The sequence below is a fragment of the Ovis canadensis genome, chromosome 11 (assembly GCF_042477335.2).
Source record: "Ovis canadensis isolate MfBH-ARS-UI-01 breed Bighorn chromosome 11, ARS-UI_OviCan_v2, whole genome shotgun sequence".
NCBI classification, from domain to species: domain Eukaryota; kingdom Metazoa; phylum Chordata; class Mammalia; order Artiodactyla; family Bovidae; genus Ovis; species Ovis canadensis.
Window position 1 is genome coordinate 29,403,797 of NC_091255.1, and position 13,368 is coordinate 29,417,164.

Below are 13,368 nucleotides of genomic sequence, written 5' to 3' on the forward strand. Positions count from 1 at the left end.
AAACAAATGAATGAGACCTGAGTGGATTGCCAGTCATGCCACCTGGAAAACTCCCAACTCATGGTACTTCTTTGGGTTTTGTTTGTTTCATTGTTTTCTCACCTCCCCAAGTTTGTAACTTGTCAGTTTTTCCAAGGGCCTTGCACTCTCTCAGAATGTGTCTGGGGTTCTTCCATCTGGTTTCATATAATTAGCTAACAACCAAAGTGGAGCCAGTTTGGGTGAGTCCTGTATCATTAGATGAAGGGCAGAGTCACCCAAACCTGCTTGAACAGGAAGTACACTTTCTTGCCAAAAATGGGCTGAAAAGCAATGATGTCACCAAACAGTGATGAGAAGACGGAAGAGAAGTTTTTTGAGAACGGCTATGAGTACATCTGGCACAAGGGGCATGGAGGAGAACTGAGGTTTAGGGCTGTGGATCCAAGGCAATCAGTGGAGCTGGACTGGGCTGTTCTGAAAGCTTGGCTCTGGAGAGGGAAAGGCTAGTAGTAGTGTCAGAAAAGAGGGAACTAACCAAAAAAACACCTCAGATGTGAGGTTCATACTTTTATCACTTTAAGGATATATGTATCTTCCTCTATACCCACCCCACAAGCTTGCTTTCCTGTTAAAGATGAACCATGCTTTCTCCAAAAGCTCTTAAAGGACTAATGTCTCAAGGTATCTGGCCTAGAGAAACAATCCAGACTTTAGCCCGTAGGGGCCATTTAATCCTGGGGGTGCAGGTGGGGGGGCTGTTTAAAAAACCACTGAAGTGTTTGGTTTACAGTGAGTTGTGAACTATCATAGGGTCCTGCATATGGGAGTGCAAGGCCTAATAAACTGAAATCTCCACTGCCAGATGCTGGGGGAGAGGGCTGGCCAGACATCAGTAGTTCTCCACCAAGCCTTACACCAAGGCGGTTAGCCAGAAGAAGAATGGCTTCTTTGGGGTTCACTTCCTTATTATTTGGACTTCCCTGGTGGCTCAGATAGTAAAGCGTCTGTCTACAATGCGGGAGACCTAGGTTCGATCCCTGGGTCGGGAAGATCCCTTGGAGAAGGAAATGGCAATCCACTCCAGTACTGTTGCCTGGAAAATCCCATGGACAGAGGAGCCTGGTAGGCTACAGTCCATAGGGTCGCAAAGAGTCAGACACGACTGAGCGACTTCACTTCACTTAACTTCCTTATTATTTCTCCTGCTCAGAAATAGTGAGAGAATGTTAGCTGAGGAACGTGGAGGAAGAGGAAGAAGCAGTGGGGAAGGAGAGGGGGGATCTTTTCCTGACAGGATAATGTGCCTTAGACAATTGACTGTTGTCTGCCTTCCAGTTCAGATTCTTATAGAGTTTCTTCTTATTTGATCTAGAAGAACAAGAATGGGTGAAGATTATCCAAACCTAAAATCATGGCCCTAGGAATTCCTCATACCAAGCCTTGCTGCTGCTGCTAAGTCGCTTCAGTCGTGTCTGACTCTGTGCGACCCCATAGACAGCAGCCCACCAGGCTCCCCCGTCCCTGGGATTCTCCAGGCAAGAACACTGGAGTGGGTTGCCATTTCCTTCTCCAATGCATGAAAGTGAAAAGTGAAAGTGAAGTCACTCAGTCGTGTCCGACTCTTCAAGATCCCATGGACTGCAGCCTACCAGGCTCCTCCATCCATGGGATTTTCCAGGCAAGAGTACTGGAGTGGGGTGCCATTGCCTTCTCCGATCCCAAGCCTTAGGACATGGTAAACATCTCTCCTCCTTAAAACTGCTTTCCTGTTTGTGAAGCCAGGATGGAGCCTCTTGTAGAAACATGTGCTTTCTTGATGACCAATTAGACTTCTGGGCAAAGCTTTCCTTTTTGCAGGGGAGGGGACGGACTGGATGTCCTACTGTATTGCTTAATGGCTTAATCCAAACCAAGTTGTGTGGATCACTCCATACAATACCTTATTTTACCCTAATCTTCAGCATTAGTCCTCAAAACACCGAGCTTATCAGTCAGTACGTGGCCAGATCCAGGGGGAAGCTTTTTCTTCATCTACATGGATAGATAGTCTTTTGAATAATTGAGCAAAAAAGGCGTGATAATGTGAAATATTCATAAATCACTGAGTCAGCTCCAGTCAATCTCTTGGAACTTCTGTTTTCTCTGGTACCAGATGTCTCTCTAGGCTCTGAAGAGGGAAAGGCTAGCAACAGTGTCAGAAAAGAGGGCAACTAACCAAAAAAACCCACCTAAGATATGAGGTTTATACTTTTACCACTTAGAGAAAGCTCACATCTCTAGAGAAAAACACCTCTCGCTAGAGCTCTCTGGAGTAATCCCCCAAAATGGTACTGGAAGGAGCACCTAGAATGTTTGAAAGCCTGGCTCCTTGAGCCATGGTCAAGCACACCCTGTGAGGATCTCCTATTCTTAATCACCCCTGGAATCTCCCCAGTGAGTCTTGAGGTCCTAGGCTGAAGCCCCAGATCAGCCCCCTACTCCCAATCAAGACTTGCAGAACTCATCCAAACGCTGGACCTTAGTGTTCCAGAAGCAGGTGTTCACTTTCTCCGCCTTGTTGGCCTCCCCAACCCAGTCTCAGCACAGCACTAACCGCCTCTGGGCCTTTTTCACTGACACAGCCACAGGGCTCTGTGAGCCGCTTCCACAACTGTCACCACGTGAAGTCAGCGGAGAGCCACAGCCGCAGAAAAAAAGAAACGAGGGAAGTGGGACCAAGACACAAACATCCTGTCTGTCCCTACTACCTCAAGTGGCTCCAGCTTGAGAACCTGTAGGGCAGACCTACCCAATGGCTCACAAAAGCTCATCTTCTCTGTGTCATTGCTAGTGAGCGAGTATTTTCTCTAAAGTCCAGGGACTTAAATGGTGCTATTCTTTGGCTTATGAAGTCAATGACAGGGGACAGTGATGGGCAATGCCCCACTGCTGAACCAGGATGAGTTGGCATGTGCAGAGCAGGGTCTGGGCAGGAGTTCTCCTCAGGGGCCAGTGAACGCCAGCTTCCGGGGGTGTGCGGGGGGGCGGGGTTCCATCTCTTTCCACAGACCAGTTTAAGAGAGGGGCTGGACCAGGGGCAAAGGGCTGCAGCGGCCTGGCCACGTTCCGTCCTCATTGCCTGGTAAGGACTCAGCCACGCGCAGTTCTCTTCTTCCTTGAGGGGCTAGGGGCTTCTCAGGTTAGGTCTCACCGCGTATAGGATCTCTTCCAGCTAAAGATCTCCTCCAGACTGGAAGAGGGGGAGACCTCCCGCTTCGGCAGGGTTGCCCAACGACGCCGGCCCGCTAGGAAGGAAGCTCGGCGCCTGCTGAGCCCTTTCATCCTCTCTTCCGTCCGGAAGAAGTCAGTCAAGGCCCGGAAGTACTCCAAGGTGACCTCATGGCTCCAGGCGGGCAAGGGCTCCTGGCGCAGGAAGCCGCAGTGGCCCCCGTGGCGGCTGAGCAGAAGGAAGAAGTAGGGGTTGCTGTGAAAGAGTTCAGTTGGCAGAACGTGGTTTGGGGGCCCGCACACGGGGTCGTCGGCACTGCAGACGCACAGCACAGGTACTGCTGCCTCATCCACATCCCGGAGGGGGTCGTTGTGGTCCCAGTAGGTGTCCCAGCTGATGGGGAAGCTCTTGGTGTGGCAGAAGAGGGTCTCCTCAAACTCCCGCAGGGAGCGGCTCCTGAACAGTTTGCGGGTATCCACCGTGTCCTCCAGGGCCGTGGCGTACCTGGCAGCAAGAAGTTGGAGGAGGAACGAAGGAAAGAGAAAATAAATTAACAGCACCTGTTACAGAATGGCTGCCCACAGGCCAGTGTCTGACCGCGGAGGCTTTCTTTGGCCATATAGTGTGTTTAAAAACTTCCACATTGTTGCCATCATTTGAAACCAGGAGATTTGGGAATTCCCTGGCAGTCGGGTGCTTAAAACTGCCGTGGGCCTGGTTTGATTCTTAGTCAGGGAACTAAGGTACCGTAAGCCACATGGCGTGGCCAAAAATAATAAAGTCAGGATAATTCACATAAAATGCAGCTAGCTGGCTTCTCAAAGGAGAAGGTCAAATGAGGAGGTCTGATGACATGTGCTGGCATAGCAACAATCAGGGTATTTCTGCCCTCCTTCCTGTATAACAGTTTCTGCGAGGATGGTCATGGCATCACCTCCCCAGCCCTGGGGCAGCATTTGACTTTACAGCTGTGACCTCTGTCCTCCTGACCTCAACTTCTGACCCCTGTAGGGAACTTGCTACAAACTGTCACCTCCTGTACCCCTCTTAGAACCCACTGGCTCAGACTATCCAAACCAGCATGTGACACCCCCATCATTAACATTTTACTTCAAGTTGTATTAGTTTGCTTGCTTTTTAAAAAATATTTCTTTATTTTTAGCTGTGCTGGGTCTTTGTTGCTGCACGGCCTTTTTTTCTAGTTGGGGCAAGCCTGTTGCAGTGCACGAGGTTCTCATTGCGGGGGCTGCTCTTGTTGTGGAGCTTGGGCTCTCACTGCGTGGGCTCAGTGGTTGCGGCTCCCGGGCTCTAAAGCATAGGCTCAGTAGTTGTGGTGTAACCGGCTTAGCTGTTTCACGGCATGTGGGATCTTCCGGGACCAGAGATCAAATCCATGTCTCTTGCATTGGCAGGCAGATTCTTTACCACTGAGCCACCAGGGAAGCCCAGTTTGGTTGTTTTTTAAAACATAATATGCTGTCCAGATGATGACAAATGAGTGTGACCTTGATCAGTGGGGCAGGTATTTCTAGAGAGGGCTGAGTGGCGGAGGAAGTAACTGGGAGTGTAATAATTAATTTATGAGGTGAGTTCCCAAATGGGAGCCTGAGAGCAACTGCTCTGGGAAAGAGGGATATATTTGCTGTTTCCACCTCCCTGGGGAGAGCCTGGCACCCTGACCAGGAGGCCAGGATGGGCAGTTCAGTACTTAGTTTGGGTTAATTCAGCCTTAGCCAGCTGAATTTGGATAGGTGCCTCCTGCAAACAGTCAAAGAGGCTTGCCCCAAGTGGGCAATCCCCAAATTCCATGGGCAGGGCAGTTCCTAAAGGCCCAGTTTTTCTCTTCACTTCCCTCACTGTATCCTCCAGCTGGTACCTGGGGTCAGCAGCACTGATGGTGGTCATTTGTGGAAGGAAACTGAAAATTAGGCCATGTGAGAGCACTTTGCCCCTGGACTGTTCCAGTGGCTTTGGGTTGCCATGGTAGCATGTGGGCTGTTGTTGAGCTCAGGGTTTGGGAGGCAAAATGGAGCAAGGAAAGAAAGAGAAATCACAATTGCCACCATGTATTGGTGCCAGGCCCCTTACTTTGGTTATCTTACTTCATGCCACCTTGTGAAGTGGTTATTAGTAACTCTAACTGAAGAGGAAAGTGAGGCTCATAGGGATTAGCTAGACATGATGGCAACACTGTGGTGGGGCAGAAAGACCTGGGATGTGGGGTCAGACCCATTTGGGTTCAAATCCTGAATTTCCAGCAACTTAGCTAACCCCTTCATCTCCTAGGAAAGCAACAGTGTAAGCCGAGGCCTGGTTATTTGCTGTGGGACTGTCACCCAGGCCTTTTCAGTGGAAGAGTCTCCCTGTCACCCTGGTGGTAGATTCTTTTCTTTTTGGAGATTTAAAGAAATATGTTTAAACATTCTTAAAATTTTTGCATTAAATATTGAGTACATACCTAGGAATATGCAAAACACTTGTCAGGTCTCAGGAATTTCAATAAATCAAATAACCACAAAATTTCTGATCCCTGTCACCTCCAGGCTCAGAGACTATAAGGAAACATTCTGGACAGTCAGTCACAATTGCTTCCAGAGCCCTCTTTGCTGATTTGACTAGGCAATGCGCAGCATCAGGCTCTCAGGTTGCTAGGACGAAGTGCAGCTGAGGTGAGGCCAGGGGGCCCCCTGGGTTGGAGTTCCTGCTTCAGCTAATGATGCTGACTCAGTCGGTCCGTGGCTTTTAAATTTGCTTCTCTGATTCTGCCTAGACTAGAGGGTTTGGACGCTTCAGAAACTGTGTGTGAACTCTGCCCAAATTGCTCTACACCTGTTTGATTCAGTACCAGGCAGAGCTGTTTCCCAGCCAGCCCCAAACCCCTATCCACCGCGTCTGCGGCCCCCATTACCCACCTGCTGAGGGCGACCTTCTGGTGAAGCAGAAAGCCCCGCTCGTAGGGCCAGGGCAGGCCGGCCTCGAACCACTCGCGGCAGCGTAGCACGGGCGAGATGCAGGCGGCTCCGGTCACGTAGCTGGAGGAGCCACATTCGCCCAGGTAGGACAGCAGCAGCGCCGAGCCCGAGCCCTCGCTCACCGCGAAGAGCGGGGCCGCGGGGTGTCGGAAGCGGATGTAAGTGATGGCCTCTTTGAGGTCGGACGGGTCCCCAAAGGGCTGCAGCCGGGGGCTGACCAGTGGGCAGCCGTGGTGGCCGCGCCGGTGGAAGATCACCGGGTAGTAGCCGCGCTCCAGGGCCAGCAGGCAGAGGCCGAGCACGTTGCGGGTGAGGCGCCCCCAGGCATTGGGGATCACCAGCAGTACCGCCGGGAGGCCCCCGGCGTTGGTGGCCCGGCGGCCCCGGGCGACAGGTCCCACCACCCAGTCCAGGGCCACCAGCCCATCATCTGCCAACTGCAGGTACTCCCGGGCCAGCTCGGACCCCGGCCCCACCGGCAGCACGAAGTGGCAGAGGGTCTGTAGGTGGGGCCCGGACAGCCAGGGGCGCGGGCCCGGCTCCAGCGCGGCCGAGCGTCGCAGAGCGCGCAGCAGGCACTGGGCCAGCGCCGACGGCTTACAGATGAGCCTGCAGCCTCCGGGCAGCGGCTCCCGCCCGTCGCTGAACTGACCCGCGGGGCCTCCGCCGTCCACCTCCTCCCCGTGATCTTCTCTCCGCGCCCCTGGCAGGGTCCTCGCTCCGACGGCGCGCCTGCCGGGCCGCCGCAGCCGCAGGGCGAGCAGGCAGAGCAGGGCGAACGCAGCCAGAAGCAGGGCTAGGGCGGCGCCCCACGATGGCATGGCGAGGCCGGAGAGCCCCCGGCGGGCGGTCGCGGCGGGGACGCCCCTCGGCTCGCTCCCCGCTCTGCCCGCGGCTCCGCCCGGTCGCGGCCGCCGCCAAGGGCCCTCCCGTGGAGCAGGGAGAGGGTGCACTCGGGATTGGCCGTGGCCCCGCAGAGGCAGCCAGTTCGCGCCCGGCTCCCCTCACCCGCCCCCCGACTCCCGCCCCCCGGCCCTTTGTACAGCGATTGCGACAGGCAGGAGCAGAGGGTGAAAGGAGCGGAGGCCACGGAGAGGCAGCGAGGACGCGCCGGCGAGGCGGAAGGGACTGGGGAAGGCGAGCCGAGGAGCGGAGTGTGGGCGGCGGAGTGGGGGGAGACGGGGGTGAGCCTCAGGATCCTCTGCCTCCACCCCTCCGCCCCGCGTGGTGTGTGGCTCCCGGGGAGCCCCTGCGTCACTGCGCCCTCAGGGGCCGCTGCCGAGAAGCAGCAAAAGGGAGAAGCGAATGAACCGCAGCTCCTGGCGCGGACCCCGGGCTCCCGCGGGGCGGCGCGGCGCGGCGCGGCTGCAGCGGGAACCATCACCCGCACCTCGGTCACCCGGACCGGCGGTCCTCTCCGACCTCGGTGTCTGTCTCCGCCCCGCCGGCACCCGCAACTGCGCAATAACTCCTGCCGGGAGAGGGTCCGGCTCAGGGCCAGCGAGGGCCAGGGCAGGCGTTCCGCCCCGACCGCGGGCTTGCATCGGGAGCCCAGAGGGCCAGGGACCTCTCGTTCCTTTGCCTGCATTAGAGCGCCCTGCCGACGCCCCCACGAGCATGGAGTTGCCCTGGATCCTGGCTGCAGGGAGAGGGAACCCTCAACACCGCTCCCCAGGAAGGACTTCACCAAAAGAAACAGCCCCTGAGCCGGAGAGAAAGATGCATTCGGGTGCCCTTGGAGGGGGGTGCCTGTCACCCCGCAAGCGGACTGTGGCGGGAGATCGATTGAGTCCCTTCATCAGCTCAATCTCTGGAGCGCGGGGGGCGGTTAAGAAATACCCCTTGCAAGTCACGGGGGGTAGGGGCGGTGGATGTGGGAGACGCTCTTGTTCGATTTCAGTTTCAGGCTGGACAGTACAGCTCTCACCCTCCACCTACTTTCCCGTCTTCCCTCAAAATCTCGAGCTGGGCCAAGGAGATGGGCGCCGGGGACTGGGCGGCACAACGGGCCGAGCACCCTGCTGGGGGCGAGGCCTGTGACTCCACCTCACGAGGTGGCCAAAGTCTCCTCGGGCACCGGCGGGTCGCCGTTGGGCTTATCACGAAAGCGGAGGCAGACGTAGACAACAAAGCAGCCCCCAGCCCGGCTGCAACTTCCCGGGACTTCAGGGCCTGGGGAGCGTGGAGGCCCGAGACCCTCTGAGACTCCTCCGGGTCCGGGCGCTATTTGCGAGGGGAGCAGTGGGGACCCTCTCCTTTCCGCAGCTTGTATTTCAGGATTCTGCCCCTCTTCCAGAGGCAGTCATAATGATGAATCTGAAGCGGGTTTGCCGAAGGAGCGGACGCGTCTCCTCTCCTGGGCCACCTAGTTCACAGGAGTCCCACTTCCCGCCCTCCTTCCCGCTCCGCGATCCCACCCAGGAGCTGCAGCTGCGCCCTGCAGGCTGCGGAGACCCGCTGGGACCAGTTTCGGGGTGAGGGAGGTGGTCCCGGCTGTCTCGCTGCGCGGTGCGCTGAGGACCCGCTTCCAGATGACTTCTCCAGCTTGGGCATGAGGACGCGTGCGCGCGCGGCCCGGGCTGTGGGCGGGCCCAGGGGCGGGGCGGGGACCCAGCGGAGCCGCCCGGAGCCGCGGGGGCGGGGCGAGGCCCGGGCGGGGCGAGGCCGGGGCGGGGCGAGGGCCGAGGCGGGGCGAGGCCCGGGGCGCGCGAGCCCGGGGAGTCAAGGCGCGCGGTCTGGGGTCGGGCCAGACCCGCGCGCGCGAGCCCGGGGTCTACGTGGGCACGCGGGTGGCGTGGGTGCGCGGGGGCAGGCCCAGGCGGCGAGCGTTCCCTTGTTGGCTGGGCGGCCGGCCGGCCGGCCTGGGGCGGGCTGGGATGGCGCCTCCTCCGCCGCCGCCCCAGCTGTTGCTCCTGGCCGCCCTGGCAGGACTCCTGAGTCCCCGTGAGGTAAGGCGACCCGCTGCCGAGAAGCCTTCGGCCCGGGGTCTCCAAGTGCTTTGCCAGAAGGAGGGGCGTGCCGAGAGGGGGACTCGGAGTTCTCCCTTGGAGTGCTGGGCCTGGGAGGGAGACGGCAGAGCCCTCTCCGAGGCCAAAAGACCCAGCTCTTCTGCGCCTTGAACCCACAGGTGGTGGCTGAACCGGCGGCGGAGGAGGCGGGAGCCCGTTGTCCCGAGGGCCTGTGGCCTCTGCCCCCACAGGTGGGAGCTTGGAGGGCGGTGGGAGAGAGGAGCGTGAAGGGGTAGCGCAGTTCCGCCCTGGCCTCGCGGTGCCCTCCACAGCCATCCTCTGAGCACCTTGTTCCTCCGGCCCTAGTCAGCAGCGTCACCATCCCAACGTGACAGCACGGGCCTGCTGTCGTGTCCCATCCCCACCTCCCCAGCGGAGTCCCCCGGGGCCTCTCAGTTCTCTTGTCTCCCTGGTACAGGTGTCACCAAGAGTGACCTACTCACGGATGCGGCCACAGCAGGTGAGTAAAAGCAGGAGGCATCCTCGGGGTCTGTGCTGGAAACAGCCAACTCCCTGCAGGCTCCATCTCTTCTGCTCACTAGCTCCATTCCTCACTGCTCCCCATTCCAGGAGGAAACAGTGCTCTTAGTCCCAGGACAGTGAGCTTAGGCCTCTGTCTTCTGCAGCGAGGTGTCAGGAATGCTGTTGAGTAGCTGGCTGTGTGGGCAGGAGGCTGCAAGGGGGTTGAGAGTCCTAGGAGGAAACAACCTGTGCTCTAGTTCTGCTGTGTGACTTTGGAAGTCCGCTGACTTCTCTGGACCCTGCTTTTCTGTGAGAGAGGTTCTTAGTGGTTATTATGGGCTTTCCAGGTGGCACTGGTGGTAAAGAATCCACCTGTCAATGCAGGATACACAAGAGATGTGGGTTCAATCCCTGGGTCAGGAAGATCCCCTGGAGTAGGAAATGGTAACCCACTCCAGTATTCTTCCCTGGAAAATTCCATGAACAGAGGAGCCTGGCAGGCTACAGCCCAGGGTGGTCACAACTGAGCACACATGCTCCCCATGAGGAGTAAACAAATTGTGTGGGATAGCACTTTGGGAAACAGGAAGCTGTCAGGAGTGTGTGAGTGTGTAATGGGCTTCCCTGGTGGCTCAGCGGTAAAGAACCCGCCTGCAATGCAGGAGATGTGGGTTCGATCCCTGGGGCTGGGAAGATCCCCTGGGGAAGGAAATGGCAACCCACTCCAGTATTCTTGCGTGGGAAATCCCACGGACAGAGGAGTCTGGTGGGCTATCGTCCATGGGGTCAAAAAGAGTCAGGCACGACTTAGCAACTAAACAACAAGGAGTGTGTGTACTTCAGGTTACCGACCAGACCTTGGGTTCACCTTGTGTGCCTGCGTGTGTCACTGCCAGTGGTTGGATAGCTTCTCTGTCCCTTTGGTTTTCCTTTTGAAATACCTATTTTTGATCCTTGTAATATCTCCAGGCCAGCAGAGCTCATGCCGCCTATCCGTTTCCTTTCCCCAAACAGCCCTTTTCATTGCAAACTGTTCAGAAACCACTGGCTCCTCATTTCCCACCGTATCGTGGCCCCACCCCCCTATCTGGTTTTTCTGGCTCTACCTGGTTCAGTAAGCCTTGTCTAACTTATCCACAGCTTTGGTTCCCCTTCAGTTGTGTTGATCTGCTCACCACCCATGAGTGCGAGGCTCCTTCCCCTCTATACCTGGCCTGACCTGACTTGAAGGGGGTCAGCTCCCTGCCCTCCTGCCATCCATCCCCACCCTTCTTCAAGGCCCAGGGCAGGAGTCAGCTCTCCCTTGAGACCTTGCCTGAGCACATTAGCCCTTATTTATTCATCACCTTCTCCAAATTCATGTAATGCTTGAAATTGTCTCTTACAATTTAACTGCTAATCACTTTGAGCGTTATTAGTTTGCTCGTTCATTTGCATTAGTCCTGTTTCCCTGAGTTTCCTTTGTATTCCCTGCAAGCGGAGCCCAGGAGTTCTCTTTTGGCATCTCCTACAGCCTCCGGCACAAATGCCGAGCATCAGGTCAGCTCAATCAAAGAATGATTCATAATTGAAGTGTTTCCATCCTGAGATTGTGCACCTGCTGCCTGTGTGCCCTGTATTCGGATACTTTGGGGAGACTGAATATATATTGACGGGTCAATACGTAGAAGACCCGGTCTCTCTCTGGGGGGGTGGTTACAGCCCAGGTGGGGACCTGTAGAGCCAGGTGCAGAGGAACATAGCTAAAGAGAGTGGTCTGAGTCTGGCAGGGTTAACCACTCATGTTGTCGTGGAAGCTGTGACCTTTGAGGGGTGGCACTGCTTGGAGAGGAGGGATGAAGGGAATGCTCAGAGACAAGAGGGCATGCACACCACTATCCAGGGCTCTTGATCCTTTCCTAAGCCCAGAAGGTGGGAAGGTCATCTGGTCATCCTGGGAGTCCCTTGAAGTTGACTCCCCAGGATGGGAGAACTTGGAACTCTCAGGAGGGACCTGGGCCCAGCTTGATGTCTCCATGCCTTTCCTGCAGGCTGAGAACATCAGCTTCCTCTACCACCCCTGTGCCCACCCCTGGCTGAAACTCCAGCTTGCCCTTCTGGCCCACACTTGTGTGGCCCAGCCCTCACTGGCCCCTGACTCCAGCCTCACCCAGGATCGGGTAAGTGCTTGCTGAAAGGTGATTGTCTGGTATCAGTGGAGGCTGCAGTGCCGTGGGCAGGGCAGGGGGAATTCAGGGCCTCTGCTTGCTTGCTCCTCAGCTTCGACTTAGCTATAACAGTCCCCTTCTCCTTTCGTAGCCCCTCGTACTGGCAGCATGGGGCTTAGCACTGGAAATGGCGTGGGTGGAGCCCGTCCGGGCTGCCCACTGGCTGAAGAGGAGGCAGCAGCGGAAGCAGAGGAGAGAGAAAGCTGGGTTCTGTTCTGACACTGTTCCTGGGCCCCCTTCCTTGGTGCCCACGCTGGGCAGAGGGAGGCTGTGCCGTCGTCGAGGGTGTGTGCAGGTGAGGGGTGCTGGCCAGGCGTGGCGGTCATGGGGTTGCTGGCTCAGAGTGGTCGTGCCATTGGGTTATCTGGGCAGGGAGGCGGTGACTGCTGTCTCTTCTCCTCTTAGGCCCCGGCTTTGGCCTTTACTTTGCGGAGCTGGCGGCCACCCGGCGTGGAGGTGGCATCTAGCGGACATGGGCAGCTCTTTCCTAGTGGTGCCAGGAGACGTGGGCTGCGGGCTGCCCTTGGTCTCCAGCCCACCCCCTCAGCTCCGAGGGTCCCCTCTGTTTCCCCAGGGAGCTTGGAGGCCAAACAGCCTATGTTGGGACCTCAGGGAGAAGGCGATAATGCCGGGTCTGTGCCCACCGGCCCACTGCTGCTAGGGGGACCAGGAAGCAATGTCAGCTCCAGGCTGGAGGCTCAGCTGCCCAAAGGGCAGAACAGCCCTGGGGGCTGTGCCTGTCTGGGTCAGGCTTCCCCGGCCCCTCGGGCAGCAGCGCCACCGAGAGCCGCCCGCGGCCCCACCCCGCGCACGGAGGAGGCCGCCTGGGCGGCCATGGCCCTGACTTTCCTGTTGGTGCTGCTCACGCTGGCCACGCTCTGCACTCGGCTGCACCGAAACTTCAGACGCGGGGAGAGCATCTACTGGGAGCCCACGGTGGACAGCCGGGACACCGTGGCTGGTGAGATGTGGCCCTCCTCACCCCCAGCCCCGCCCCCGGGGCTCTTCCCGGCCCTTGACCGCTCCCCTTCCTGCCCATAGCTGTGCTGAAGCGGAGGCTGCTGATGCCCCCTCGCCGGGTCAAGCGCTCCCGCCGGAGACCCCTCCTCCCGCCCACGCCGGACAGCGGCCCGGACGGGGACAGCTCCGAGTGACCTGCACCAGCCCTGCCGCTGAGGCAGGTCCGGCTCCTCCCCCCACCGGAGGCCGCAACCTCCGCCACGTGGCCCGCGCACAGGGCCGCCCCCTGGCGGCCCGAGGGAGCAGTCACGCCCAAGCGCGGCAGATGGGCTGATCCTGTGTGTGGTTTGCTGGGAGGAATGGGGTGGGGGAGAGGGAGGCGAGAGAAAGGAGCAGTTTCAAGCCTCCGTTGCAAAAACTGTTTTTATTAAATTATTTTAGTAGAGGTTGGAGTTGAGCTTGTGCATCGGCCACACAGACAGACTCACTCCCGCCAGGGACACTGTCCTAGGTCACGTAGGTTGTGTTTGAGGTAGGGAGGGGGTTACAGCATCAAGTCAGGCACCCTC

At 57.6% G+C, this 13,368-nt stretch overlaps 2 protein-coding genes across 4 annotated transcripts; one reads left to right on the top strand and one right to left on the bottom strand.

The window, feature by feature from the left end:
* Nucleotides 1-1,825: 1,825 nt before the first annotated feature.
* ABHD15 (abhydrolase domain containing 15) lies at nucleotides 1,826-7,452 on the bottom strand. The gene is made up of 2 exons (XM_069542750.1): nucleotides 6,103-7,452; nucleotides 1,826-3,694 (listed from the first exon to the last, which is right to left on the bottom strand). Exons 1-2 carry the CDS (start codon nucleotides 6,981-6,983, stop codon nucleotides 3,169-3,171), a joined length of 1,407 nt encoding a protein of 468 aa, XP_069398851.1. The 5' UTR covers nucleotides 6,984-7,452; the 3' UTR covers nucleotides 1,826-3,168.
* On the top strand, nucleotides 5,961-13,244 carry TP53I13 (tumor protein p53 inducible protein 13). 3 transcript variants are annotated; one of them, XM_069542753.1, is made up of 8 exons: nucleotides 5,961-6,245; nucleotides 8,459-8,636; nucleotides 9,290-9,361; nucleotides 9,589-9,630; nucleotides 11,663-11,791; nucleotides 11,931-12,134; nucleotides 12,245-12,800; nucleotides 12,881-13,244. In XM_069542753.1, the coding sequence occupies exons 4-8, from the start codon at nucleotides 9,616-9,618 to the stop codon at nucleotides 12,991-12,993; spliced, it is 1,017 nt and encodes a 338-aa protein (XP_069398854.1). In that variant the 5' UTR covers nucleotides 5,961-6,245; nucleotides 8,459-8,636; nucleotides 9,290-9,361; nucleotides 9,589-9,615; the 3' UTR covers nucleotides 12,994-13,244. The 3 variants fall into 3 exon arrangements, with proteins under 3 accessions (XP_069398854.1, XP_069398853.1, XP_069398855.1); XM_069542752.1 differs by lacking the exon at nucleotides 5,961-6,245 and having other exon boundaries at nucleotides 7,202-8,636; XM_069542754.1 differs by lacking the exons at nucleotides 5,961-6,245; nucleotides 8,459-8,636 and adding an exon at nucleotides 8,840-9,110.
* The last annotated feature ends 124 nt before the right edge of the window (nucleotides 13,245-13,368 follow it).

What these genes read in the sequence shown, in the direction of transcription:
- ABHD15 (XM_069542750.1), bottom strand. Translation starts at nt 6,983, where the DNA reads ATGCCATCGTGGGGCGCCGCCCTAGCCCTGCTTCTGGCTGCGTTCGCC. An exon ending in CAGAAGGTCGCCCTCAGCAG is followed by an intron (nt 3,695 to 6,102) that starts GTGGGTAATGGG and finishes TCTTGCTGCCAG; the next exon opens with GTACGCCACGGCCCTGGAGG.
- TP53I13 (XM_069542754.1), top strand. Translation starts at nt 9,039, where the DNA reads ATGGCGCCTCCTCCGCCGCCGCCCCAGCTGTTGCTCCTGGCCGCCCTG. An exon ending in GACTCCTGAGTCCCCGTGAG is followed by an intron (nt 9,111 to 9,289) that starts GTAAGGCGACCC and finishes TTGAACCCACAG; the next exon opens with GTGGTGGCTGAACCGGCGGC. An exon ending in CAGCCGGGACACCGTGGCTG is followed by an intron (nt 12,801 to 12,880) that starts GTGAGATGTGGC and finishes TCCTGCCCATAG; the next exon opens with CTGTGCTGAAGCGGAGGCTG.